Source organism: Polypterus senegalus, chromosome 6, assembly GCF_016835505.1.
Source record: "Polypterus senegalus isolate Bchr_013 chromosome 6, ASM1683550v1, whole genome shotgun sequence".
Taxonomy (NCBI): domain Eukaryota; kingdom Metazoa; phylum Chordata; class Cladistia; order Polypteriformes; family Polypteridae; genus Polypterus; species Polypterus senegalus.
This window is the reverse complement of record NC_053159.1, coordinates 135,539,735-135,566,280: the sequence shown is the minus strand read 5'-3', so window position 1 is coordinate 135,566,280 and position 26,546 is coordinate 135,539,735. Positions and strand designations below refer to the sequence as shown.

Below are 26,546 nucleotides of genomic sequence, written 5' to 3'. Positions count from 1 at the left end.
AAAGAGCTGGAATTTGTATGGTCTTCTCTCCCTCTTTCTTTGTTTTCTCTGTTTTTTGGTTCAGAAGACTATTAAGGATTATTTTGTGATTGACTTTCCCTTTGTGCCGGTGAAGGACAAAGCCTATTTATTGATTTAGGGAGAAGCCATTTTGAACAGTAGGTCTCAAGACTGAGCCTTGATTCTGGGAAGTCTGGCATCATTTTGATATCTAGTGGCAGGATCTTACATCTCACAGTGATTTTGGATGAGTCCAGATTCAGAATGTCAGAAGACATGTTGGTGACAAGTAGAAATTGGATAGAATAAAAAACCTCTGGCTGTTGTGACATTTCAGCATTAGAGTTTCTGACACCTTGTGTACAACATTCAGAGATAAATGCCATGTTTCTCTAATGTACTGTAAAAATATGGCTTTTTTCTAACTTACCAATTTTTGTAGACAAATGTATTGGTCACTGAGGTTCAGATTAAGTGGGTTTAAAAAGTATGCTGCATAGGAGCCTTCTGTTTAGTTTTTTATTAACCTATTTTTTTCCTTAGACACTAGGTGTACCGACAGGAAGTTCAAACCAGAGAAGTCAAATGCGCTGGTGGCTCTATCCAGCTTCCCCGGAGCTGGCAACACATGGGTGCGCCATCTCATCGAACTGGCAACGGGATTCTACACTGGCAGCTACTATTTTGATGGCACTCTGTACAACAAAGGTGAAAAAGTCATCCTCCATGATAGGAATTTTCAGTTTTCTTTTGACCTTATTTTTAATATGGCCTGTTTCACCATTAACTTATCACTTTTTAAGATGCTGTTAATTTAACCTTCTAGGAAGTGTATTTGCAAAAATTCTCTTGAAGATCCATAATGTGAAAAATCTCAAAACTTCCCGTCCACACAACAGGCTAGTATAATTAAATCAATCCAGAGACGTGATGGTAAATCTTTTTTATGAGTCAATAAACATGATAAAAGCAATAAAAAATAAGCAGGCATAAATTAAGGTAATGTTCACTTTTAACAATGTCATAATGACCACAAGAGCAATCAAAAAGTAAAAATAAAAAGCCGGATGGCAGGTCATTCTTACAAAGGCATAAAGTGCGTATATCAGCACTTATAAGAAATTTAACTGAGCATAAGTCATCATGAGTTACAAGAAAGGATTGATATCTTATGTTACTAACATACGTATCCAATTTTAATTAATAAAAATTAATATAAAACTTTGACACATAAGGGATTACTGTAAAGCACCCTTACAGCAATTAGTACGGTAATTACCATGGAAAGCTAGTATTTAGGCTATTGCCATTTACAATTTCAACATTGTAAGCGCCAATCCCAGTAAGACCACCCTGTAGGGCACACTGTCAAGCCCAATGCCAGTCACTCTCACTTGAGTGCTGCCGATCTATCACCACATGCTTGAACTCAGAGGAAGCCCACTTCAAGAAGCATCAGGGATTTGAACATAATGCATGCTACAGGGAGCCAATGTAACGACCTGAAGAGAGGAGTGACATGTGCCCATCTTGGCTGGTTAAATACAAGACAGGCTGCTGCATTCTGGACCATCTGCAGTGGCTTGATAGCACATGTGGGTACTCCTGCCAGAAGCATGTTGCAATAGTCCAAACATGACAAAACCAAAAGCATGGCTTAAAAATGGTCTTGAATGGAATTGGAAATCACCAATAAAGAAAGCATGGTTAGTAGGCAAATGTCTGTACATGGATTAAACAAAACAGATCAAAAGGAAAAGGCAAGGCTGAAATCAAAGCGCAAAACTGAGCTTAAGAGTGAAAGCAAAAATTAGGACTCAGAAACTGAAATAAAGACTATGACACGTGCAATGCTAATCTATAAATCTTACTCTAATGAATGGGTAATGGGATGGCGCAGTGCTCATCTCTGCAGTCCCAGACCTCCAGAGTGTTTGAATCCCATTTCTTGAATTGCCTGTATGCCAATGCCACATTATCCCCATATCTGCATGGGTTTTTCTTCTGCATTCCAGTTTTAGTCATATCCAGCTCTTACTTTGTGTCCTAAACTGCAGGCATACACTTCACCCTCTTCCATCCAACCCGCTATATCCTAACTACAGGGTCACGGGGGGGTCTGCTGGAGCCAATCCCAGCCAACATAGGGCGCAAGGCAGGAAACAAACCCTGGGCAGGGCGCCAGCCCACCACAGGGTGCGCACACACACACACACACCAAGCACACAGTAGGGACAATTTAGGATCGCCAATGCACCTAACCTGCATGTCTTTGGACTGTGGGAGGAAACTGGAGTACGCAGAGGAAACGGGGAGAACATGCAAACTCAACGCAGGGTGGACCTGGGAAGCGAACCCGGGTCTCCTAACTGCGAGGCAACAACGCTACCCCCTGTGCCACTGTGCTGCCCCTTCACCTTCTTGTGATCCAGTATTGATATTAGAGTAGAACAAAGGGAACAGGAAAACATAGAGATCACTGTTTAATAGCAACAAAGCCAATAAACAGAACAAAAATTAAAGAAAGGAATAACAAATAAAGCCATAAAGGATCATTTCAACAATCCATTTTCTGTGGGCATTCTGATTCCGTCAGAAGCAGTCCAATGAATGAATGAATGTCGACTTCTGGTCGCACCATTTCTTGCATAGCGAGATGACCTGAAAGGGTGTCATCATGGAAGACAGGTTAAAAGCTATGCTTCACCCAAAGCTGTCCCCCAGCTTACCTCATGCACAGAGCCTTTTAACACACTCCTGTATCGCATGAAATGAGATAGCTGGGAAAATAAATTAATAATTAATGATAGGCACAAGGCAGTGTAACAAGTTTATGAGTAAAATGTTAATTATGCAAAGAACATAATGTACCGTACATACTTTAAAAGCAGATTTGATTAAACAAGTAGTAGTAAAACAAGTCAATTTTTAAACTGATTAACATTAATGGATCCTAACAATATATTATATGTCCATTAATGGTATTGATAAGATATAGCCAGTTAGTAAAAACAAAAACTTAAGTAAGCAACATCCTTGGAGAAATAAAAACATTTGGGGGGGTCAGTATACCATTATAAACTAGTCACAATTCAGGAAACTGACTCCAACTGATTTTAACTGACTGCATATCCAGTCGTGGGCATTTGAAAGTATTAGAAAAGACTGAGTTGGGCATTCCAACAGGACAGCAAAATCATTTCATCATTGGATTCACCCTTAGATACCAAGACTGCCAAGTATTTCTTGTGTCTTTTTCATGGGCAGGAGAATGGTTTGTCAGCACTGCAGTGGCACCAACTGGCCCTTCCATTACATTGAGGTCAGAGAGTAATGTGGAACACTGTATACAATTTATATACAGTACAGTGCTTCTCAAGGTCACTACATTTCACTGGAGATGCTAAATAGAGAATCAGTATGGGGGTGTGCAGCCTGAGGTGGAATAGCTGCACTTACTATGCTGTTAGGATTATTTTCTGCTCATTCCCCCTAATGTGCCTTTTTTGACATCTTTCTTGGTCCACATTTTATAGGGTTTAAAGGAGAGAAGGATTACTGGAAGAGCGGCCGAACCATCTGTGTGAAGACTCATGAGAGTGGAAAGAGGGAGATTGAGATGTATGACGCTGCTATTCTGCTCATCCGGAACCCTTACCGTTCTCTGGTCGCTGAGTTTAACCGCAAGTGTGCTGGCCACCTGGGCCATGCTTCTGAACAGCACTGGAAGAGCAAAGGTGTGGGTCTCTGCACGACTTGTCTATTCTATGCACATAATGCTATGAATATCAGGGTACATTTAAAAAATAATGTATACAAGGTATGGTGCATGTTATTCTACTGCCATAGGCTAAACACAGTTGTGCCACCTTTTTGAATTTCAGCTTCACAACCAGCAGGCAGTAACACATAAAGAATGCATATTGTGATTGTATGGAACTTACACTTCACACACTCTGTGTACTATGGGACAGTCTGAACCCTACGACATTTCAGAAGCAGTTTGATGCACACATCCAGCACCAATGCCAGTCTCTTGACAATGTACTGTTTCTCTGTCATGCATGTGAACAGACACAAAGTCTATAGGGAACAAATTATATACATACCAGACAAAGAGTATACTTAAAAAAACTGCAGAAGCATTATTTCAATGACATTATTAAATCAAGTAAGCTTGCTTTTCAGAAGTGTGTGAACCTTTATGGTTGCAGAAATCTTAACTGTCTCGTCTATTTCAATTTTCTGCACCAGTTCATGTTCTATGGAAATTATCTCCTGCCCATTAGGACTCTCCTGTGTCAATGTACTGTTTAAATTAGTTTTAGCTTTGAGAAACTGCACTCTTCTCTTTGTGTTTTTGGAGTGCCTGCTGTTTTAACATTCCCTCATTTTTGTATTTAAAGCCAGACAGTTTTGATCTTTTAAACTCATTCACTCAATAACATAAGACAATAAGGAATTTGTCAACTGAAAAGAGACCATGCAGTCTGTTAGGCTCATTTATTTAGCTAATTGCTAAGCCTTGACTGTTTTAACATATGGGCACAATGGGCACTAGCCAGGGGCCCCAGGAGCAAAGGGGCCCACAATGATTCTGATACCTATGTATGCTTCTGTTTTGCTATCAAAACAGGGGCCCAAGTGTACTATGGCCCGGCGCCCAGTGATGCTGTTAAGATGGCCCTGAGGTAAGTTGTCCTAATATTTTAATCAGAGACTTCCTAAAGGTTGTCCAGGTTTCTGCTTGAGCTACATGGTTTTGTAGTTTGTTACAGAATCCTGGCCTTAGTCTTAAATGAACAATCCATTAGACTGAACTGGTGCCAGTACCATAAAGTCAGGGATAGGCTACCCGAACTGGGATTGCTGTATCCAACATAATTTAAGAGAATTTGGTAGTGTGACAGTTTACAGTGGTACGTTTGTCAGCCACTCTTGCGCAAATGCTGCTGTAGTTTACAATATGGACAGGCCAGGTCTGACTGCATAGTAACATTGTTGAATAAACAGGAAAAAAGGAGTCCTGGAGAGGGCCTCATCATGAATATGTGATACTGGTCTCATTCCCCATTTCTACTAGAGACGTCTGTTTTCTCCCACAGTCCTGATACCTGCAATCATGTTAGCAAATGACTTGAACTGTCCCCAGTTTATGTTTATATTTGGGAATGGGATATCACTCCAAGATGACATTCTTCCATATACTATTTACTGCCTAGTTAAGCTACAACATACTACTGTTAAGTGATTAGTGAGGCCTAATGGGGTTGGTAGGCTGTCCGCAGTGTAAATAAACAAGTGGCAGACCTGGTCATAAATCAATAGGAAGTTACCCATAGCAATGACAAAAGCCTACAGCCAAAGCTACATTGCAGAGGGTTAAAAATGAAAATGTTGATGTCCTTTAGTGAGCCAGTGAATATCAACAAAAAAAAAAAAAAAGCCTTCATCCAAACATTTAATGGGCAGAACAACTGTAAAATCTAACAGTATGACAATAACTTAAGAGGTGGAAGAACAACAGACTGAAAACAAGTCTCATTAGATGACTTTTCCAGTGATTTTCATTCATAGCCTCCATTCACAGAATCATACAGCAGGCTCCCATTAAAGCCAATATCACACATGTGTGACTAGGAGACAACTAAAGGGCCTGAATAATATTAATTCTGTGCCTCACCAGGGGTCAGCAAGGTGCACTCATTTTCTCTCTCAATCCCTTACAGACCATTCTCGGGAAATCTTGCCTGGTTCTGACGTCTCTAAAGACGTCACGTCCAGATAAAAACTTTGGGAGCAGAGCCTGTACCGGGTTTTTCCAAACCATGGGACGAACTCCCATCTAATAAACTCAGCCCCAGTACTCTCCCAACTGGTAATAATTCAGGTCTGGTCTTGTTTTCTTCTGGGCTGTTAATATCCTGCCGGCTACGCCACTGTCACAAGTATTACTCAGAGACACCATAAAGGTTTGAAGCAGTCATCCATATTTTGTATCCTGGCTGCATATCATTTGAAAATACAGTGGCAAACAGATCTTTACAAATCGGAGTCCACAGTTGAACTGAACTGTTGAATTAAGATGGCGGCTTTAAAGGCCAGTCGAGGAAATGATGTCATTAGGGCTGGAACGGGAAGTGACGTCATTGGCACCACCGGGACTGGGAGTAACATCAGTCGTCATCAGAGACGTCTGAACCGGGCAGGATTTCCAGAGAATGGTCTGTAAGGGATTGAGAGAGACAATTAGTGCACCTCACTGCCCCCTGGTCAGGCATGTAATTACTATTATTCAGACCCTTTATTTGTCTCCTATTTGCACGTGTGTGACACCAGTCACAAAGTGTGACGCACCCACTTGACTCACTCCATTTAGTCCGAAATTTTTGTAGAATTTTGTCTTTAGTCGCAGGGCGAGTTCTGTGTGCATACAGTTAGGTCCATAAATATTTGGACAGAGACAACTTTTTTCTAATTTTGGTTCTGTACATTACCACAATGAACTTTAAATGAAACAACTCAGTTGCAGCTGAAGTGCAGACTTTCAGCTTTAATTCAGTGGGTTGAACAAAAAGATTGCATAAAAATGTGAGGGAACTAAAGTATTTTTTTAACACAATCCCTTTATTTCAGGGCTCAAAAGTAATTGGACAAATTAAATAACTGGAAATAAAATGTTCATTTCTAATACTTGGTTGAAAACCCTTTGCTGGCAATGACAGCCTGAAGTCTTGAACTCATGGACATCACCAGATGCTGGGTTTCCTCCTTTTTAATGCTCTACCAGGCCTTTACTGCAGCAGCTTTCAGTTGCTGTTTGTTTGTGGGCCTTTCTGTCCTAAGTTTAGTCTTCAACAAGTGAAATACATGCTCAATTGGGTTAAAATCAGGTGACTGACTTGGCCATTCAAGAATTTTCCACTTCTTTGCTTTAATAAACTCCTGGGTTGCTTTGGCTGTATGTTTTGGGTCATTGTCCATCTGTATCATGAAATGCCGCCCAATCAATTTGACTGCATTTAGCTGGATTTGTCTCTGAACACCTCAGAATTCATTCAGCTGCTTCTGTCCTGTGTCACATCATCAATAAACACTAGTGTCCCAGTGCCACTGGCAGCCATGCACACCCAAGCCATCAAACTGCCTCCACCGTGTTTTACAGATGATGTGGTATGCTTTGGATAATGAGCTGTTCCACGCCTTCTCCATACTTTTTTCTTGCCATCATTCTGGTAGAGGTTGATCTTGGTTTCATCTGTTCAAAGAATGTTTTTCCAGAACTGTGCTGGCTTTTTTAGATGTTCTTTAGCAAAGTCCAATCTAGCCTTTCTATTCTTGAGGCTTATGAGTGGCTTGCACCTTGCAGTGCACCCTCTGTATTTACTTTCATGCAGTCTTCTCTTTATGGTAGACTTGGATATTGATACGCCTACCCCCTGGAGAGTGTTGTTCACTTGGTTAGCTGTTGTGAAGGGGTTTCTCTTCACCATGGAAATGATTCTGCTATCATCCACCATTGTTTTCTTCTGTGGATGTCCAGGTCTTTTTGCATTGCTGAGTTCACCAGTGCTTGCTTTCTTTCTCAGGATGTACCAAACTGTAGATTTTGCCACTCGTAATATTGTAGCAATTTCTCGGGTGAGTTTTTTCTGTTTTCTCAGCTTAAGGATGGCTTCTTTCACCTGCATGGAGAGCTCCTTTGACCGCATGTTGTCTGTTCACAGCAAAATCTTCCACATGCAAGCACCACACCTCGAATCAACTCCAGGCCTTTTATCTGCTTAATTGATAATGACATAACGACGGACTTGCCCACACCTGCCCATGAAATAGCCTTTGAGTCAATTGTCCAATTACTTTTGAGTCCCTGAAATGAAGGGATTGTGTTAAAAAAATGCTTTAGTTGCCTCACATTTTTATGCAGTCGTTTTCTTCACCCCATTGAATTAAAGGTGAAAGTCTGCACTTCAACTGCATCTGAGTTGTTTCATTTAAAATTCATTGTGGTAATGTACAGAACCAAAATTAGAAAAAAGTTGTCTCTGTCCAAATATTTATGGATTTAACTGTAAGAGCTGACCACCAATAAATTCTTATCTAGAAGTACAATGTATTTAATGTATAGATGAGGAATAAGGAATGCAGGTTTGGCCCAAACAGATGAGAAACTTGTCTGTCTGATGTCTTGTGTTTTATTTATTACAAAAGAAAGGATAAATAACTGCCAGTAGGGTTTGATTGTGGGATTATGGGGTGCAGCTCTAGGCATAGAACAAGTACGCACCGGCCTAGGAATGCCTTGTCCAAAGATACAGCAAAAAGTCATTTCATATACTGATCTTTGCAGGAGAACAACAACAACCCCCCAACTGGCCAGCATGACGATTTCAGTAATGGATCCGACCACACAGATCTTAAAAAGGGACTCTGTCTTGAAAGACTCTTTTTCCGCACTTGCAACCGAGTCCGACTGGGTGTACGGTGTACACTTAAGCAGGCTCTGGTGATTACATTACTTTTTAAGGGCATAAGGTGCTGGCAGCTATTCTAAGGCCAATAATAATAAATCAGGGGGAACATTAATATTATTATTTTTGTGGATCATAAAAATACTTTATAAATGGGAATGTCTGTAAACTGAGAGGTGTAATTCATCTATCTCTTTCCTGTCTAATGTGTATCACTGGCTCCCAGTTCAGTTCAATTTATTCCAACACACTTTCACCTAAAAATCCAGCATGTTATGTAATAATTGTAAATACTGCAGAATTCGAATAAAACACCAAATAATGTATAGCAAAAAATATTATATTAGTTTTAAAAAGAAAAAAAAAGGAATTTCCCTCATACCTTTTTTTCTTTAGGAAAATTTTTATTAGAATTAAAGTGTCAGTAGCATTTTCAGTCACACACTGTGCCCCATGTTAAGTTATCTGTATTCAGTCAGGCCCTATTTACACCACAAGCCATTCCACCCTGATCTCGTATTGGTGCCACTGGTGAAATAGAACAAAAATTTGGAATAACAATAGGAGTGGACTGGAAACCATTGGTGTCTTGCACCTCTGGGATGCCCTCAGAAGAAATTTGAAAGATTTCCAGAAATTGTACGCAAACTGATTTTCCAAATGATTGAATATAGAAGTATAAATAAATATGTGTCAAACACACCAGACTGTATATTTATCACATTTTTGCCTGCATTTCCTCATTTATTTATAACTTTGGCATCACTCGTCCTTGATGATGGCACCGGGAGTGACAGCAATTGCTCTCCAGCAGTTAAACAGCAGTCTGCTCTGACTTTACCTAGAGACTCCACTCTCTGTTTTTCCTTCTCCATTCTCATCCATCCCACATATTGTTCTTCCCCTACAGCTTTATTCTGCAGTGATTTGTTTTTCTATATTTATCTCTTTATTTATTTCTAGCATCCCCCAACTTCAGTGCTGGCAGTTGGTAGGGTTTGCAGTGTGACAGGCGCTTGCATGCACAAGTTAATATTTAATAGTCTTGGTCTGACATAGGAGGACACCCTAGGGTGCATTGCCTGAAGTAGAAAATCATTAGTTTTGTGTTAGCAAAAAGGGTTGAATGAGCTGAAAATCAAAATGACAGGATATGGCAGAAAATGGCTGTGTGTATCATTTATAATGTAGTTTGTGGGATTACACTTTTTTTTTCCATTTTGAGGCACAAATATATGTGTAAATGACCTGTTCTGTTGTTATTCTACTTACAAAAAATATGGATTACTTTATATGACACTTTGTCTTCATAGGCACTATATGTATGTATGCCTGTATGCATGTATATACATATGTGTTATTATTATTATTACTATTACTTTACTCATGCATTATCTAGAGATGAAGGTAGCATGGTTGATCCTATCCCAGCTTGACTGGGGGCATGACTAGATCTAGAAGATTAAAATACTAGATATTCATTTTATTTTTTATTCTTCTTGTGCCAGCATAGGTCTCCCATCTGGTATTCCAGTTTTTCTCCCATATCTCCAAATATATGCAAGTTAGGTCTGGTCAAGTAAGGAAAGACAAGTCAGAGAGAAGTCGGAGAAAATAAATGTTGGGGCACCCACCTGGCCGTCTGCCATTTAAGTCTTGTTGGCTTTCCGCAAATTCAAAACAAACAGGTGTTCTGTGGCACAGATGGCAAAACAAAACCTAATCAGGTTGCCTCTTAGGGCCTAAACAAAGTGTTCTTTAAACGTAAGTCACAAGGATGGAGCTCCGTCCTGATCAAAGAATGACGTCTTCTTCTGGCAGCCTTGAAATTTATAGGCAGCGGACTGGAAGGGGAAGTGTCAGCTGCCCTCACTGTTATCTCCTCAGCACTGTGGATGGAAGAGAATAGGAAATTAGTGTCAGCGTCCCCTTTTGTCCCAGAGTGGCATTACATACCTCATATGAGGCCAGAGGGTGATTTTATGACATGTAATGCATAACATAGTTTATTTGGCAACTGTAAGTTGTCCCCTATGTGAGTGCAAGTGGTATATTTATTAGCGGGCACTGTGATGGACTGGCACCCTGTCTGAGGCTGTTTCCTGCCTCGTGTCCAGTGTGGAAGGCATAAGCTTCAGCATTGATTTGGATTAGGCAGATCTGAAAATGGAATGCCATTATTTTAATTAAAACATGAACTATTACAAAAACTCAAAGTCAACTCAAAGACAACAGGTTCCATTGTTATCTTTATGCCCCATGTCATATGAATCCTATTATTGCAACAAATTTGCATTTTGAAAGTTTCTGAACTTAAGTCAAACTAAAATCCACATTTTTCAATATTATAATATCCATAGTCAGACATCACTTTTTTAACTTGTCACCAAATGCAATATCAAACCAACTGGTAATTTGTACATTCGCATCAGTTATCAATATTAACCATACATCCAATTTCTTGACTTGCATATTGCAGTCCAGTGCCTATGTGGGTATCAAGCAGAAATCAGGAATTAGCCCTGGCTGGGTTGTTAGTCCATCATAACACACACTCTGGCACACAGCCATTCACATTTACAGTGCAAGGACTACGTAGGGTGCTCTGTTGAACTAGCGTAGCAATCACATCTGTGGGACAAGGTAGGAAGCTCAAAACACCTGGAGAAAAACCACACAGATACAGAGCGAACAGGCAAATGTCCCACACTGGAGTAACTGGATCTTCAGGAGATTTGTACAACTTTGCCTGGTTCTATTATTATTATTATTATTATTATTATTATTAGCAGCAGTAGTAGTAGTAGTACTAGTAGTAGTAATAATTTGTAGTTAAAATGGCAAAAACTGTCAATCTTAGGTGGCTTTCAAGACTGGAGTACATTTTTTCTTAAATATTTCTCTTTTACTTTTTTTTTTTTTACAGTTGGCACAAAGGCAGCTTTAGTGACTCACTCAGGGTCACACAGTCAAACATTGAGCTGGCAGCCTTGTGATTTCATGTTCTGTGTCTTAGCCAGCAGGCAGCAGTGCCTGTCAAATCTCATTTTCTTTAATGGCCTTCAGATTTGGGTGGCCTAGTCAAGCCGTGGGGAGCCTTGCCACTTCATATCATTTAGATTATGATTTAATGCCGAGGCTGTTAATTATTTCTTCAAATGGATTCCATCTCCTGACTCTGATCTCCCCCGACCCAATAGTTCAAAGACTCACAGACCAGTTACACTAATAACAACAGAAGGGTAGCACAGTGATTTATGATACTCTGGAGACCAGGGTTCAATGCCCAGGACACTCACCTTTTGTCCAGAGTTGACACATTCTCCCCATTTTTGCTTTGATTTCTGGCTTTCTCATACTTCTGAAATCCTGTATGTTAGGTTGATGTCTCAGTGCTGGGCTGGTATGAGTTAATGTGGTTGGATATGCACAAGTGTGGTCTCAACAATGGACCAGTCCAGGGTTTTTCCTACCTTGCTGCTCATGATGCTGAAGTAGGTTTCACCTCTTTCTTGCTGTATTCATGTGCTATCAGAGTATTGCTGACTTATGAAATTTCACATTCCCACTTCAGCACATTCACATGAATTTCCAGTTAGACTATTCAGAAGAAGGTAAGGTTCATTTCTTACTTGTTCCATAAAAAAAGAAATTAAGTATAAATGGCATATTTTCATGAAAATAAATAGCAAAATAAACATATTAAATGTGTATCACTTTCTTACAAATGCAATTCAACCAGAAAAATTACATTTCTGGCTGGCCAGGTTATAGTTTTTGTTTTATACAATTGGCTCAAATGAAAGGTCAGTGTTACATCACCTTTCAGAGAATTTAGGTAGCTTTGTTTTCTCTGAATTCTCCAGCTTGTAGTTCTGACCTCATAAGGCATTCACTTGGAGTTTCCTACTTGGAAAATTACACTTATAGTCTGTCTGAATGCAGCATATGATTCTGTACCTGACTAAACTGATTTAGGAATTTAATGGAAAATATTTAGTAATTCCCATGGTTCTACTAAACAATATAATATCTAAATTAACTCTGTTTTCTATCTTTTGGTTTCCTTCACATTCCAGAATGGCCTGACTTTGTTGCCAGCTATGCCCCATGGTGGGCCTCACATGTGTTGGACTGGCTGAAATTTGGGAGGCGCCTCCTGGTGGTCCACTATGAAGAACTGCAACAGGCATTGTTCCCCCAGTTGCGGCTCATCACGAACTTCCTGAACGCCAGTGTCTCTGATGAGCGACTGCTGTGTGTGGAGAGTAACCAGGATGGCCATTTCAAGCGCTCTGGTGTGAGGCAGAGAGGCTTTGATCCATTCACCGTAGAGATGAAGATGCAGATCGATGGCTACATCACCATTGTGGATGCAGCTCTCCGAACTCACAATTTTTCTGGCTTACCACAGGAGTATGTACCCAGATGACAGGCAGGACAGCACTGACACAATGGTGTCCGCCTAGTCCCCAAATTCTGCGCTCGATTGTCATTCCTTGGCTGACTCTGCACTGGGGTGCCGAAACATTTTTAGATTCTTCTGGACTTTTTGCACTTGTGTGGAGAGCTAAAGTTTTTTTTATATTTTGGCTGTCTGATTAAAAAAAATCTACTTACTCGGTTTTACAGAAAATTTCTTTCCTTGGTGTCTTAAATTATTTTTCACTTGATCAATTTCTTTAGACAGAGAGGGCAAGTCTGGAAAGAGGAGATGCTGACAGCCTTTAATGGCTGGCATCACAAAGAAACCAATGAGCAAGAATGGCAGTATGGCACAATACTGTGGGTACTGACTCAAGTCTTTTAGGTTTGCAGGTCCTTTGGAATAAAACTGGCACTATTCAATGCCATACTATCTCACTGAGGTGTCCAGTTGAACTTTCAATTCCTCTGGCTCATCACGACTCCCCATAATCCCTGTTATGTTTTCTCTGTGGGGATAGAAACAGTTATCATCAGATTTACAACTGTTTGGTTTGACAATATGATATCTCAGCTATGCTTCAACTATATAGCTATAATAACATCATAAATGTACTGAAGAAAAATAACACTTCTGAGTTTTTATTATGCATTAACTGAGAATGAGAGAAATTGGTAATAATGACCTCCTCTTATTTTAGTCAGAATCACAACTGTTAAAAATAATGCTGCACACTTTTTTCTGTCAATACCCCATTACTCACTTTGCATCCCACTTAGAGAATCACACAAGTCCAAAGGCAAAGATACCAACACCCAATACAGAAGTTTTGATGATCATGATTCTCCTGTTTATTCTGTTATTCCACATAGACAAGCATACCTACTTCCCTGTAAGCCATACATGCCTGGTTGCTTCCTGTGTTAGAGCTGTTAAATCATTAAATATTTACTAAGCAATCACATATTGTCTGTATTTCATCAGGAAGTAAGGCAGGAATTGTTTCATTGCTGCAGTCCCACACAGAAGGAAAATATAGAACCACTGCTTCTCAGGTGACTATTCCAGTGTTTGGTGGACATTCCTCCACATCCATGAGCCGGCCATCTACTCCCAAACAGGTGGATACCCATGCAGAAGTGTGCCAGGATCTGTTAGTCTGCCCTGAAGTAGAAGCCAAACTGGCTCTTTTAACACACTCCAAAAATTATAATTGGGGTATGCTGCTATTACTCAGGTAACGTAAATTGACTTTACTTAAAATGAATATAGATTCTAAGTGCTTTATAGATACCCATTTCTAGTACAACTGACTTACATTTTATAGGTGATACATTAAGAAGTACAGGGAGATTCACTCGAAAGAGGCCCCAAATATTCTGTAATAACTCTCGCTGGGACGAAGCAATTTGAACGAACAATGTGCAATGTGCTCCTAAGTATATTGAGCTTCAAACAAATCAGAATGCTCCTGAGTCGGAGTCTGAGGTACCCCACTGGATAGCTGTCGTGACGTTTAACCTCCATTTACAACATCTGGGTACATATCAACCATACCCCTTCATTCAGTCATTCCACTTCTCATCAGCATGGTGGTGTACAGTATCGAGCAGCGCGTCTTAATGGTGCAAACCTATTGGTTCACCAAGTTGTTTTAGCAATGTCAGAATCAATTGGATGATTGTGAGTTAACGGAAGGTTACTTCCAGCAAGATGGAACAATGTGTCACACATTGGCAAGGAGCATAGCAGAAATTGAGTCTTTCTTCAACAACACTGTAATTTCAAAGGTGCTTTGGCCAACACAATCACTGGATCTGACACCACCAGACTTCTTTCTTTGGGGTATGCTCAAAGGAAACATCTATTGGAACAAGCCTTGCACTGTGGAAGATTTGAAGGAAAACATTTGCTGCTATTCCCCCCAATATGCCTGCTGATACATTCAGGAACATGAATTGCTGCATCGAAATGTGTCTGGCAGAAAACGGAAATCACTTCCAGTTTTGCATGTAATGCAATCGATTACACATACATCAAGGTATAAAGTGAATTTTTTTTAGTTCAGATTGCTTCATCCTAACGGGAGTTACAATAGAATATTCAGGGCCTCTTTCGAGTGAGTCTCCTTGTATAATTTATATTGAAACAATATGAAAGGATTTCAAAACTTGAATTACACTGGTCTGTAAAAAAAAACGTGCCATTCTCTCCAAAAAGTTTAAGTTTCTGTTATAGATTTGAAGGAGCTGAATCAAAATCTCTCAACATAATTGGTTTATCACACCAAATTTCTTAGACATGAAGGTTTAAAAGGAGAAAACAGAAGAAAAAATGTAATGTAAAAAATAATTATTATTTAGACTTGTAAACAGTATAAACTACATCCATAATTGTTTAAAATACAATTACTTCCAAAAAGTGGCCACGTGCCACATTTTTTTCCTCTTATAATCCTCTGAAGGTCTTTCACAACAGAAATGACCAACAGATGTCTATGAAGACCAACCCACTCCACTTTCTAGTATAACGTTTCTCCGTCTGAGCAATGCCTTGGTGATGCTCATCAGAGACTGCTCCCATGTTCTTGGGGAAAGAATCCAAGCGAGAGTTTTGGAAATGGATTTTTAAAACCTTCCAAGTTCTAGGTAGAATGAGAGAAGTTCCTCAGGTAGTTTCTATTGAATTTTTCCTAAAAAAATTGTGACGCATGCCTTTTTTTTCTTTAAGGAAGGGTGGGGGTGTTCTTTTACTATTTGCTTATCAGTGATCTGGTCAAGACAATGGTTGGATAAATCCAGCCTGGTATATTTCTGTAAAAACTATTAGTACTAGAGTGTTGTACTGTGTTAGCCATTATGAATGTAGTGAGAAGTGAAGCAAAATGACACCTTTTATTGGCTAACTAAGGCAAGATGTAATCATTACAGGGGCCTGAGTTGCCTCGAAAACTTGCATATTCTAATCTTTTTAGTTGGCCAAATAAAGGTGTCATTTTGATTGAATTCTAACTGTAAAAACTATTTAAAAACAACTTTTCTCTTCTGGCTAACACAAAAGGTAACTTTCTAACCTGGCTCTTTTAAAGAAATAAGAAGAGAGGTAAAAACACTTATTTAGAGCACTAAAAAATAGAGCAAATACTTGAGTCTGGGTTGTTTCTGCCACCACGTTAAGAACAAGGAAAACAGCTATTTTCCACATGAAAGTATATTTCAAATAATATTGTGAGCATGCAAAATACTTATGCCCTAAAACAAAGGTAACTTTCTTTTTTTAAATCAACAATATTTTTTTTTTCAAAACAAAGGTTTTTCTACTGAATCAGGAAGCTACAGTATATTGCAATTACCCAATTACTTTAGGTTGGTGCTACTCAAAATGTACATGCTTTTCATCTATAAAAAGTTATTTTTGGAAAAATGTGTCATTATGCTGCTACTTTAGATTGATGTAACCAAAAAGGGATATGTTTATAGACTTTAAATACCTATTTCTTATACAAATGATACAATTGTTGGATTCTTAACTCAGATAATTTAGGTGTGTAAAAAACAAATACATTACATTGGTGTAGAATCAACAATCACGTTAGGATGCCACACAGCAATGTGGCCAAATCAGGTGAGGATTTAACAGAGTGCTAACATGCTCCCAAACCTCTCTCTCCGGAATGCTTGAATGGTTTTCAGTTATTTTTGGTGGGAAAATGTCTTATTAGCATATGTTTAATGAATTTGCATTAAGGGAGTTCATGTGCTGATACGGCAGAGTTTTAGCAATCTTTTCCCATTTATCTAAAGGCAGAGACTGATGAAGACTGGACATAACAGAATTTTAAATGCTAAAGATGTGTGTGGCTATGAAGGAGGCAGAGCTGGTCAATCCATTAGACAACATGGCGGCCGCATTGGATTTTTAGGGGGGCACCAAGCATTTCTGAAAATTAAGAGTTGTGCAATCTGAACAAGGGGGGTAAGGGTAATCGAACTCTGATTATACCGAGTGGGCGTGTTACCCACATTTATTAAAGTAAACGTGCACATGCTCTGTATACCAGGGGAGCACGCTCCTTAAAGTCCGTGATATATACTGAATGGGAGCGCGCTTCGGACACTGAAGGGAGACTCTGCACACAACCCTATCTCGCCAACAGGTCATCGAATTCCAATTTTACTGATTAACCGGTATGGACAACTAGTTGTGACATCCGGTCACACCGCCTGGAGGTCCAAAAGGGCTTCAAACAGTACTTGAAGGGGGCTTTGGATGCCTTTGTCTTCGATAATCTGACAATCCTTTTGCATGCCCTGCATCACATGAACTGGCATTTATGTTAATTACCTTGCTGTTATTGGTTACTTGGCAATTTCATTTAATAATGACTAGCAAAATACCTGCGCTTCGCAGCGGAGTAGTGTGTTAAAGAAGTAATGAAAAAGAAAAGGAAACATTTAAAAATAATGTAACATGATTGTCAATTTTGTTTTGTCACTGTTATGAGTGTTGCTGTCATATATATATATATATATATATACACACACACATACAGTATATATAAATATACACATATATACATATACATACATATGTACATATATACATATACACACATATATATATACACATACATCCACATATATACATATATATATACATATATATATATATTGTGGACTGTGCCCGGCAGTTTATCCCGGCCAAGTCCCCAAAACCGCCAGATGGAGCCCTCCCTGCAGTATGGAGGTGCCCTGAAGACCAGCAGGGAGTCATGGACTTTGTAGTTTTTACCACAGGGGCCGCAAGAGGGAGCTGCAGGGAGGATGGAAGACTTCTTTTTGCCCTATGCAAAGGACTTTTATCTGACCCAGAAGTGATAGGGAATTATGGACTGAAGGATGAGAAACACTTCCGGGTCAGGAACTATAAAAGGATTGTGGGAGCTCCCAGATGGCGAGCTGAGCTGGGTGGTATGAGGGCAACATGTCTGGGAGCTGGAGGATTGGATTATTGATTGTGTTTCTTGTGGATTTATGAATATAGTGGAGGAGAGGGTGCTTGGTGCACTTTATTATAATAATAAAATTAATTATTATTGCACTTTTACCTGGTGTTTAGCGTGGTACCCGAGGGTTCAAGGGAGCACTAGCACCCCCTACTGCTACAATATATATATATATACATATCTACACACATACATACATACACACACACATATATATATATACACACACATACAGTGCATCCGGAAAGTATTCAGAGCGCATTACTTTTTCCACATTTTGTTATGTTACAGCCTTATTCCAAAATGGATTAAATTCATTTTTTTCCTCAGAATTCTACACACAACACACCATAATGACAACGTCAAAAAAGTTTACTTGAGATTTTTGCAAATTTATTAAAAATAAAAAAATTGAGAAAGCACATGTACATAAGTATTCACAGTCTTTGCCTTGAAGCTCAAAATTGAGCTCAGGTGCATTCTGTTTCCCCTGATCATCCTTGAGATGTTTGTGCAGCTTAATTGGAGTCCACCTGTGGTAAAGTCAGTTGATTGGACATGATTTAGAATGGCACACACCTGTCTATATAAGGTCCCACAGTTGACAGTTCATGTCAGAGCACAAACCAAGCATGAAGTCAAAGGAATTGTCTGTACACCTCCAAGACAGGATTGTCTCGAGGCACAAATCTGGGGAAGGTTACAGAAAAATTTCTGCTGCTTTGAAGTTCCCAATGAGCACAGTGGCCTCCATCATCCATAAGTGGAAGAAGTTTGAAACCACTAGGACTCTTCCTAGAGCTGGCCGGCCATCTAAACTGAGCGATCAGGGGAGAAGGGCTTTAGTCAGGGAGGTGACCAAAAACCCGATGGTCACTCTGTCAGAGGTCCTCTGTGGAGAGAGGATAACCTTCCAGAAGCACAATCATCTCTGCAGCAATCCACCAATCAGGCCTGTATGGTAGAGTGGCCAGACAAAAGCCACTCCTTAGTAAAAGGCACATGGCAGCCCGTCTGGAGTTTGCCAAAAGGCACCTGAAGGACTCTCAGACCATGAGAAACAAAATTCTCTGATCTGATGAGAAAAAGATTGAACTCTTTGGTGTGAATTCCAGGCGTCACGTTTAGAGGAAACCAGGCACCTCTCATCACCAGGCCAATGCCATCCCTACAGTGAAGCATGGTGGTGGCAGCATCATGCTGTGGGGATGTTTTTCAGCAGCAGGAACTGGGAGACTAGTCAGGATAAAGGGAAAGATGACTGCAGCAATGTACAGAGACATCCAGGATGAAAACGTGCTCCAGAGCGCTCTTGCCTTCAGACTGGGGCGACGGTTCATCTTTCAGCAGGACAACAACCCTAAGCACACAGCCAAGATATCAAAGGAGTGGCTTCAGGACAACTCTGTGAATGTCCTTGAGTGACCTAGCCAGAACCCAGACTTGAATCCGATTGAACATCTCTGGAGAGATCTTAAAATGGCTGGGCACCGACGCTTTCCATCCAACCTGATGGAGCTTGAGAGGGGCTGCAAAGAGGAATGGGCAAAACTGGCCAAGGATCGGTGTGCCAAGCTTGTGGCATCATATTGAAAAAGACTCAAGGCTGTAATTGCTGCCAATGGTGCATTGACAAAGTATTGAGCAAAGGCTGTGAATACCTATGTACATGTGATTTCTCAGTTTTGGGAGGCAAAGAAAAACGTACTATTTGTTGGTTTATACAGTGAAATAAACAAGAAAAGGAAGTTGATTGAGTGACGTAGCGTGTCGGGAGAAATAAGCTCAAGTTCACAATGTCGCACAGTGCCCGAAATAAAAAAGAAGTTGCCAGATATCAAAGTCGCTGTGAAAAGGCGAGACGTGGCCCACCGTCTGAGTGTCATATGGAAGCTTATTAGGGTACAGTGTGAAAAAAAGGCACAGAGTAGGAAAAAAGCACGAAATGTTATCTTCAATCTCGAAATATCCACTTTAATCACGTAGTTTATTTTGTCATTAAAATAGAACATCATAAACTTCATCTTAAATTCATTTAATTTACTAGTTTCTCAAATCCCATCGTAACTAAAGTAGCACGTTAAATGCTTTGTTTTGTATTTGATCTTCTATGTGCGCTGTGTGTGAATCACTGCGTGCTTCTTAAACGGGCTTTCTCTTTCTCCGATAGGACACACAATCCATTACATTCGTGATATTACAGCTCTCTGAATAATTAAAATACTGAGATGTATACGTGATATCATTTTCATGATGATTGGAATGAAAGCATGTTATTAAGAACACAATGGCGAAGTGATTGTTCATGTCTCATACAAGATGTTGTTGCACCATGCGCGACCTTCGATGAAATACTTTATTGTAGCAGTCCTGTCTCTTTCAAACGTACTAACCTCCAATTACTGTCCTTACTTTTCTTTCCCCAAATACCCAATCACCACACAATCAGCTCTGTAATAGACGTTAAGCCATCTGTAAGCTTACAACAGCGATTCTTCAAAACTTTTAAGGAACATTGAAATATCTTCATACCACGTATTTAATTATTCTATCCGTCTATCCTTCCAGTGTCGCGCCAGTCTCAGCAAATATACAGCGCGAGGCAGGAACAATACATGAACTTGTTAGCGCTGCGGCACCGTGTCCTCACATGTTTAATTATTAACAAAACAGATTATTTAAATGAAGTTAAAGTTTTATTTGTATAATATAAAAAACATTTTGCTGCATTTCATCTTGCAAATGATATCGTCATCATATGTAAATACGCGCTTTTTAAAGTGGCGCAGGTTGTGCAATATTATAACTGTAGTGCAAGTTTACAGTGAGGTAATTATACTTATAAGTACAAACAGTTCTACAAGGAGCAATTGATTGAGTGTGTTTATAGTTCTTGGGATGAAACTGTGTCTGAACTGCGAGGTCCGTACAGGAAAGGCTTTGAAACATTTTCCTGTGGCTTTGGCAGCGTGGGCTTGATGCTGTAATACCTATAATTCTCTTTCTGATCAGCTGCTGCTGTGATTCCCCATTCAGATACAGTGATATAAATACTCCGAGTGGTGCAGTGAGAGTAATATGGAAAAAGATGATCCGCTGTGGCAACCCTTAAAGGGAGCAGCTGAAAGAAGAAAAAGAAGAAGGTGCAGTAAGAGTAATAACGCTAAAGCAGTTATGGTATTTGGAATACTATGGCTATTCCCGGGATCATTATATTGTTACAAGTTAATTACAATCAGATTCATTACACTAATAAACAATATGTGGTTAGTTTCAGTGTATTTATAAAGCCGCGTCAGAAAAATAAAGAGTAACCACACAGGAACAGTAGCACTGCTTTGACACTGGGTGTGGCCAGTCTACAAAACCGAGTGGATAGCTTGCGTACGACAAGGTATGAGGTACCGTGGAAAAGTGCGTGGCTTTACGCCAAGTGTAGGTTTTATATATCGCGATTTGAACGTGGAAAAGTTCTTACGCAACATTTCTGTGCGTACGCACCGTTTATACATGAGGCCCCAGATGATTGGTTAGTTTAATTAAAACGTGGAAACAGAGTTTCAATAAATGAAAGTTTGCTATTTGGGTTTACTTAATTGATAGGAAATTATTATGTGATTCAAGAGTGTGGAATCATCATTAAGTTAATAGTAATTTGGTTTAAGAAAACTATTTTACATCCACAGTTAAAATAAGTGCGGGATCTCTTAGGTCCTTCCACTGCCGTTAGAGTAACTCATTTGAAGTTGAATGTTAATTACTTATTAGTATTTTTACGCTTCATTAAATAAACTTATAAAAAATAATTATTCTTTGAGTGTATCAACCAATATGTGCATGTCCTCGGAGGACTTGCAGAATGTAAAAAAAAAAATAAACTAACACGAGATCTGCTGGGCTCTAATTAACCCTTCCATTTTCCCTAACTTATAAAAAACACATATTGTACAAAGCTCATCAATGGGAACTTCTCCAGTCGAACTTTCTTCTGTTTGAAAATGTTACAAAGTGGCTAAGCATTTTTGTTCTGTGTGCACTCAAGATGCTTTCCTCTTTCACAAATTTAATTTAGGGCACTTCTTATAAAATCCTGAAACTGTCACATATTTAATTAAAAAAAAAATATATATATATATATATATACCTGTATATACAATGTCAAGTAAGTCCACGTCTATATTTTGTCACCTGATGGTGGGTGAGTGGGTTGCATAGGAACATAAATCTTTTTTTTTTTTTATTATTCGACACAACCTATTGCTTTCTCTAAAGCAGCACTTTAGATTAAAATATAATCTGATTTTATCCAGTGTTCTGGTTTTCACTGCGAGGGGAAATGGATTCGCTTTCGCGGTTACAAGCCTGCAGATTAATTTAACGGGCAGCCAGATTGCATTACCGGAGCGTGCGGGAGGGAGTTGGCCCGTGCATTTCTAATACCTCGGGTTACGCGTTCCTCCTGCGGCTCGTACGTTTCAAATGGTTCTGTCTTCACTAGATGCCTGCTGGCAGTGACTAGTGTCAGATCGGCTGCCAGGATGATTAATGGCACCTTGGCACACATTCGATCGCTCCCTGAGGAGGCAGAGAGTTGGGTGGGGGTGTGTGTGATGGTACTCTGCAACTCCTGGCACCTGACCTGCACCCAAGTCTGAGTTAAATTTGTCACTGTATCGCCTGCGAGGCCAAATTAAATGACATCTCCAGATCTGCAGACTGTTGCACTGTCTTTTTTGCCAGAATGAGCTTTTCTCTCAAACAAATAGACTGTGTCAAAGCTTTTCACCAAAGCTCAAGCTGTTCAGTAGTGCTTCTTACTCCAGATCACTGGTCTGCATTTTTTTTGGCTCATTTATATTTACAACATTTAGCTTTAAGTAGAATTGAGCTGTTGGCCAGCCACCCATCCATTTTATATCTCTCATATAGGCCTACCTGTATATTTCACAGCTCTAAGCAAGGAGTGCCTATTTAGGAAGTACTGAGAGCAAGGCAGTAACCGGCCATTGACTAGGTGGCATACCTTGGTGTGGCACACTCATACACCCTGCCAGTTTAGAGGTATAAGTGAACCTAACATGCACAGCTTTAACACATGGGAAGAAAACCAACTCAGAAATATAGTTCTAAAGGTAAGAGCTCTTGTAGTGCCTTGGCCTGTGGGGCCTCATTTATAAAACTTGTAAATGCACTAAAAGAGGCTCAGTATGTGCAAAACCATGCAAACGTCACAATTTAAAAAAACAAAATGGCAATACTTACGGCATTTGTGAGCTATGCACTAAATGACAAAACGTATGATCAAGTAGGGAAACACAGCCAGACCAGTCAAATGATGACTCACATATATAATATTTCATATCATGAGCCATTATGATAATGTGCATTGACGTGACAAACATACTAAACTTCAAAAGTTATAATTCCAATGTACAGACTACATTTAATTCCATTTTAAGAATGCCAATGCTGTATATTTGCACTGAAGATTTTTTTAAATCTTTTTTGTCAGTTTATATAGGCTACCTGTGGTCACTTCTCAGGGAACTGCCCAACAAGTCAGGAATATCATAGCCAAGCTTCAGTCAGTCATGCCCACTGTGCTGGAAGCCATTAGTTGACCTAGAAGGCGCTACATCCACTTTCTGTATGATGTGGATATACATACTGTCAGGGATGCCAGGGACGACGACCCAGCCGGGATGCCGTGAAGGACCGGAAGAGGGCGTGCGCCCATCTAGGATCACATGGGGGCTGCCACCCTGGATGCTTTGGGGGGCACGGGTTGAGGGCTTGGAAGCCCAACCCTGTAGGGGCCCGTGGTTACTGCCAGGGGGCACCCCGGTGCCTTGGGAGCCCTGGACCTCAGCACTTCCGCCACACCAGGAAGTGCTGGGGGGAAGAGAAGCAGGGACACCCGGAATGCTTCCGGGAGTACAGCCGGCACTTCCGCCACACAGGGGCGTGTCGACGGGTGATTGCCGAGGAGCACCTGGAGCATATCCGGGTGAGGATAAAAGGGGCCGCCTCCCTCCAGTCGACGGCAAGAGTCCGGTGGAAGTGGAGGGAGCTCGAAGGAGAGGAGTGGAGAAAGGCATTGTGTTGGCCAGGACTTGAAGGAGTGAATGGTGCTGCGGCACTGGGTTGTGAACTGTACATAGTATTGTAAATAAACGTGTGTGGTGAACCAACATGTCTACCTGTCTGTGTCCGGGCTGTACCCCACAATACTTAGAACATAACATATATTTGCCAACATTAAAAGGTAATTTGCAGCAGTGTCCGGTTCTCTTAACATAATTGGAGCACTTTAGTACATCTAGCGAGAATAAGGCTGGTTTTGTTAACTGTAAGCAGTTACATTACATTAATGCACAAGTCATATGTGATGCCAAGGTGAGGCTGAGAAACATCATGTCTCTGTGGCCTGCGTCAATCTGTGATTCATTTGTTTTGAGGCAAAGTGGCTTTGGCAGACATAATGGTACTGTATATGGTGGATAGATTGTTGGTAAGGAAGATGGCTAAACCCTCAGATTATCATATGGCTTGTGCTATTCATTATATCAGCAATCATGTCATTACATGCATTACATGTTAGTGGCCACCCGCTCAGATGCTGGCACCTTACACCTTTCCCAGTCCCATATACTGAAGAGGAGAGGCGCAATAATGCAAATGATCTTACATGTTCAGTTGCAGAGAACAGCCAGATGCTCTTTGAATGTAGGTGGGGGGATCTCGAGGCATCAGGTGGGAGGCCTGCTCGACTAGCCAATAAACATCTGTAGCATTGTGATTTCATATGTATGAGTATGATTAGCATTGAGGTAAAGGTAAATTGAGTGGAAACGTGTGAACGCCAAGTTTTATAAGCCTGATTTTTCTTTTAGTGTACTAATTTTCCTGTTTTTTGCCGTACATATATTTTCAAAAACAAATCCACGCAGTTTTTTAAATAAAGCAACTTGAACCTAAAACGTTGAAGCCATGGCTCTAACTATTATAGTACCAGGCTGAGCTGCAAAACTCTAAACAAGGAAATGTAGCATCTGATGTTTCCTGGGTGTGGAATGAGATGGCAGAGAAGACTAGAAACCTTAGACATCAATGACTATGGACAGAGAGTGTTTGTTTTATCCTGTTTTTGTGCCTCCTAATCTGGCCAGGTTCACAATTTTTAAAAATAATACAGTACATGCTCCTATCTATACTCCATATCATACAATAGCTGTTTGACATATAATTCTGGTGCATACTGTGAACGCTGGCCCCGGCACAGACGGACGGACATCATATTTTGTTCCCAACACACTGTTTATTTACACTATTTACAATATAAAAGGTCACGTGCACTCACACAACACCAGTGCCCCTGGCACTGAATCCCCCAAAGTCCAGGGCCCACAGTCACTGTGCCTTTGTTCCTGGTCGCCTCCTGTCCTCTCTCCAGCTCCGTCAATACTGCCTCCCAACTTCCACCAATGACTGGAGGGAGGCGGCCCCTTTTATGGGAACCTGGATGAGCTCCAGCTGCTTCCCGGCACTTGGTCTTGGCTACACCCCTGTGTGGCGGAAGTGCCGGCTGCGCACCCGGAAGCCGTCCGTGTAACCCCTGTCGTCTTCCCCCCGGCACTTCCTGGTGTGGCGAAAGTGCCGGGCTCCCGGGAAAAATAGGCACTGGGGCGCCGCCTGGCGGTGGCCACGGGTCCCTACAGGGCTGGGCTTCCAAGCCCTTTACCCGTGGCCCCCCACATAACCAGGACGGACGCCCCCTCGCGGTCTGGAGGAGGCACAAGCCCTCCTCTCCTCCTCCTGGGCGTCCCGGCCGGGGACCACAATACTTAGAAGGGGCCAGTCATAAATTAACAAACAGCTCACCCAAATAGACTGTGGATTCCCACAAGGCTTATTTACTGTTAATCAGAGATTTTGTGCTCGTTTAGTTAAGTGGGCTTGAAGTAATGGGTAACATTTCAGTTTATGTACTGCAAAAATGCATCTATTACTCATGTACTGCTATGTAATAAGACATTAACAAAAGGCACATTTTGCTCTTAATAATAGTCACACACCATTAGTGAAGTGGTATTCATCTCTGTGCAGTGTGGCATATTAATAGCCTTTGTTACACTGGTAAAATTATTTTATAATGAAGAATGCAATATCAAGATAAACAGATTCCACAAGCCTTATCACCCCATTCCAAACTAACTTACTTTAGTAAGCCACACTGCAGATATGTAAACCACTTTACTGATGCCTTGTCAATGTTACTAAGAGCAAAAGAAGCCTTTGTTATGGTCTTGTTACATAACAGTATGTGAGTAATAGATTTATTTTTGTGCATAAAAACTAAACTAAAGTGTCACTAACTAATGACCCGGCTATAGCCACTATTCAAATTAGAGCCAATTTTTGTAATAATACACCCACTGGAACAGGTCACAGTCTGTAAAACAAGACCTCATGGTATCATGGTGTACCTGAAGGTTGTAAAAGAGAGTGTGTGGTTGAGTTGGGAGCCTCTTGGTTTATACCCCTTTACATACTGAAGAATGTATGTGGATAAAAAAATTAGCAACAGGGAGATTTTGGGTTAGGATTTGCACTTAGAGCCTCCTGTCGCAAACTCTACACATAT

General features: G+C 40.5%; 1 protein-coding gene across 3 annotated transcripts in view; it reads left to right on the top strand.

Moving 5' to 3' along the window:
- LOC120531669 (WSC domain-containing protein 1-like) overlaps positions 1–13,091 on the top strand; it is a 42,394-nt gene extending 29,303 nt beyond the window's left edge. For all 3 annotated transcript variants that reach the window (XM_039757282.1, XM_039757285.1, XM_039757284.1), the window contains exons 7-9: positions 544–708; positions 3,537–3,737; positions 12,551–13,091. In XM_039757282.1, coding sequence (XP_039613216.1) covers positions 544–708; positions 3,537–3,737; positions 12,551–12,903 — 719 coding nt within the window. In that variant the 3' untranslated portion in view covers positions 12,904–13,091. The remainder of the gene's footprint in view (positions 1–543; positions 709–3,536; positions 3,738–12,550) is intronic.
- The last annotated feature ends 13,455 nt before the right edge of the window (positions 13,092–26,546 follow it).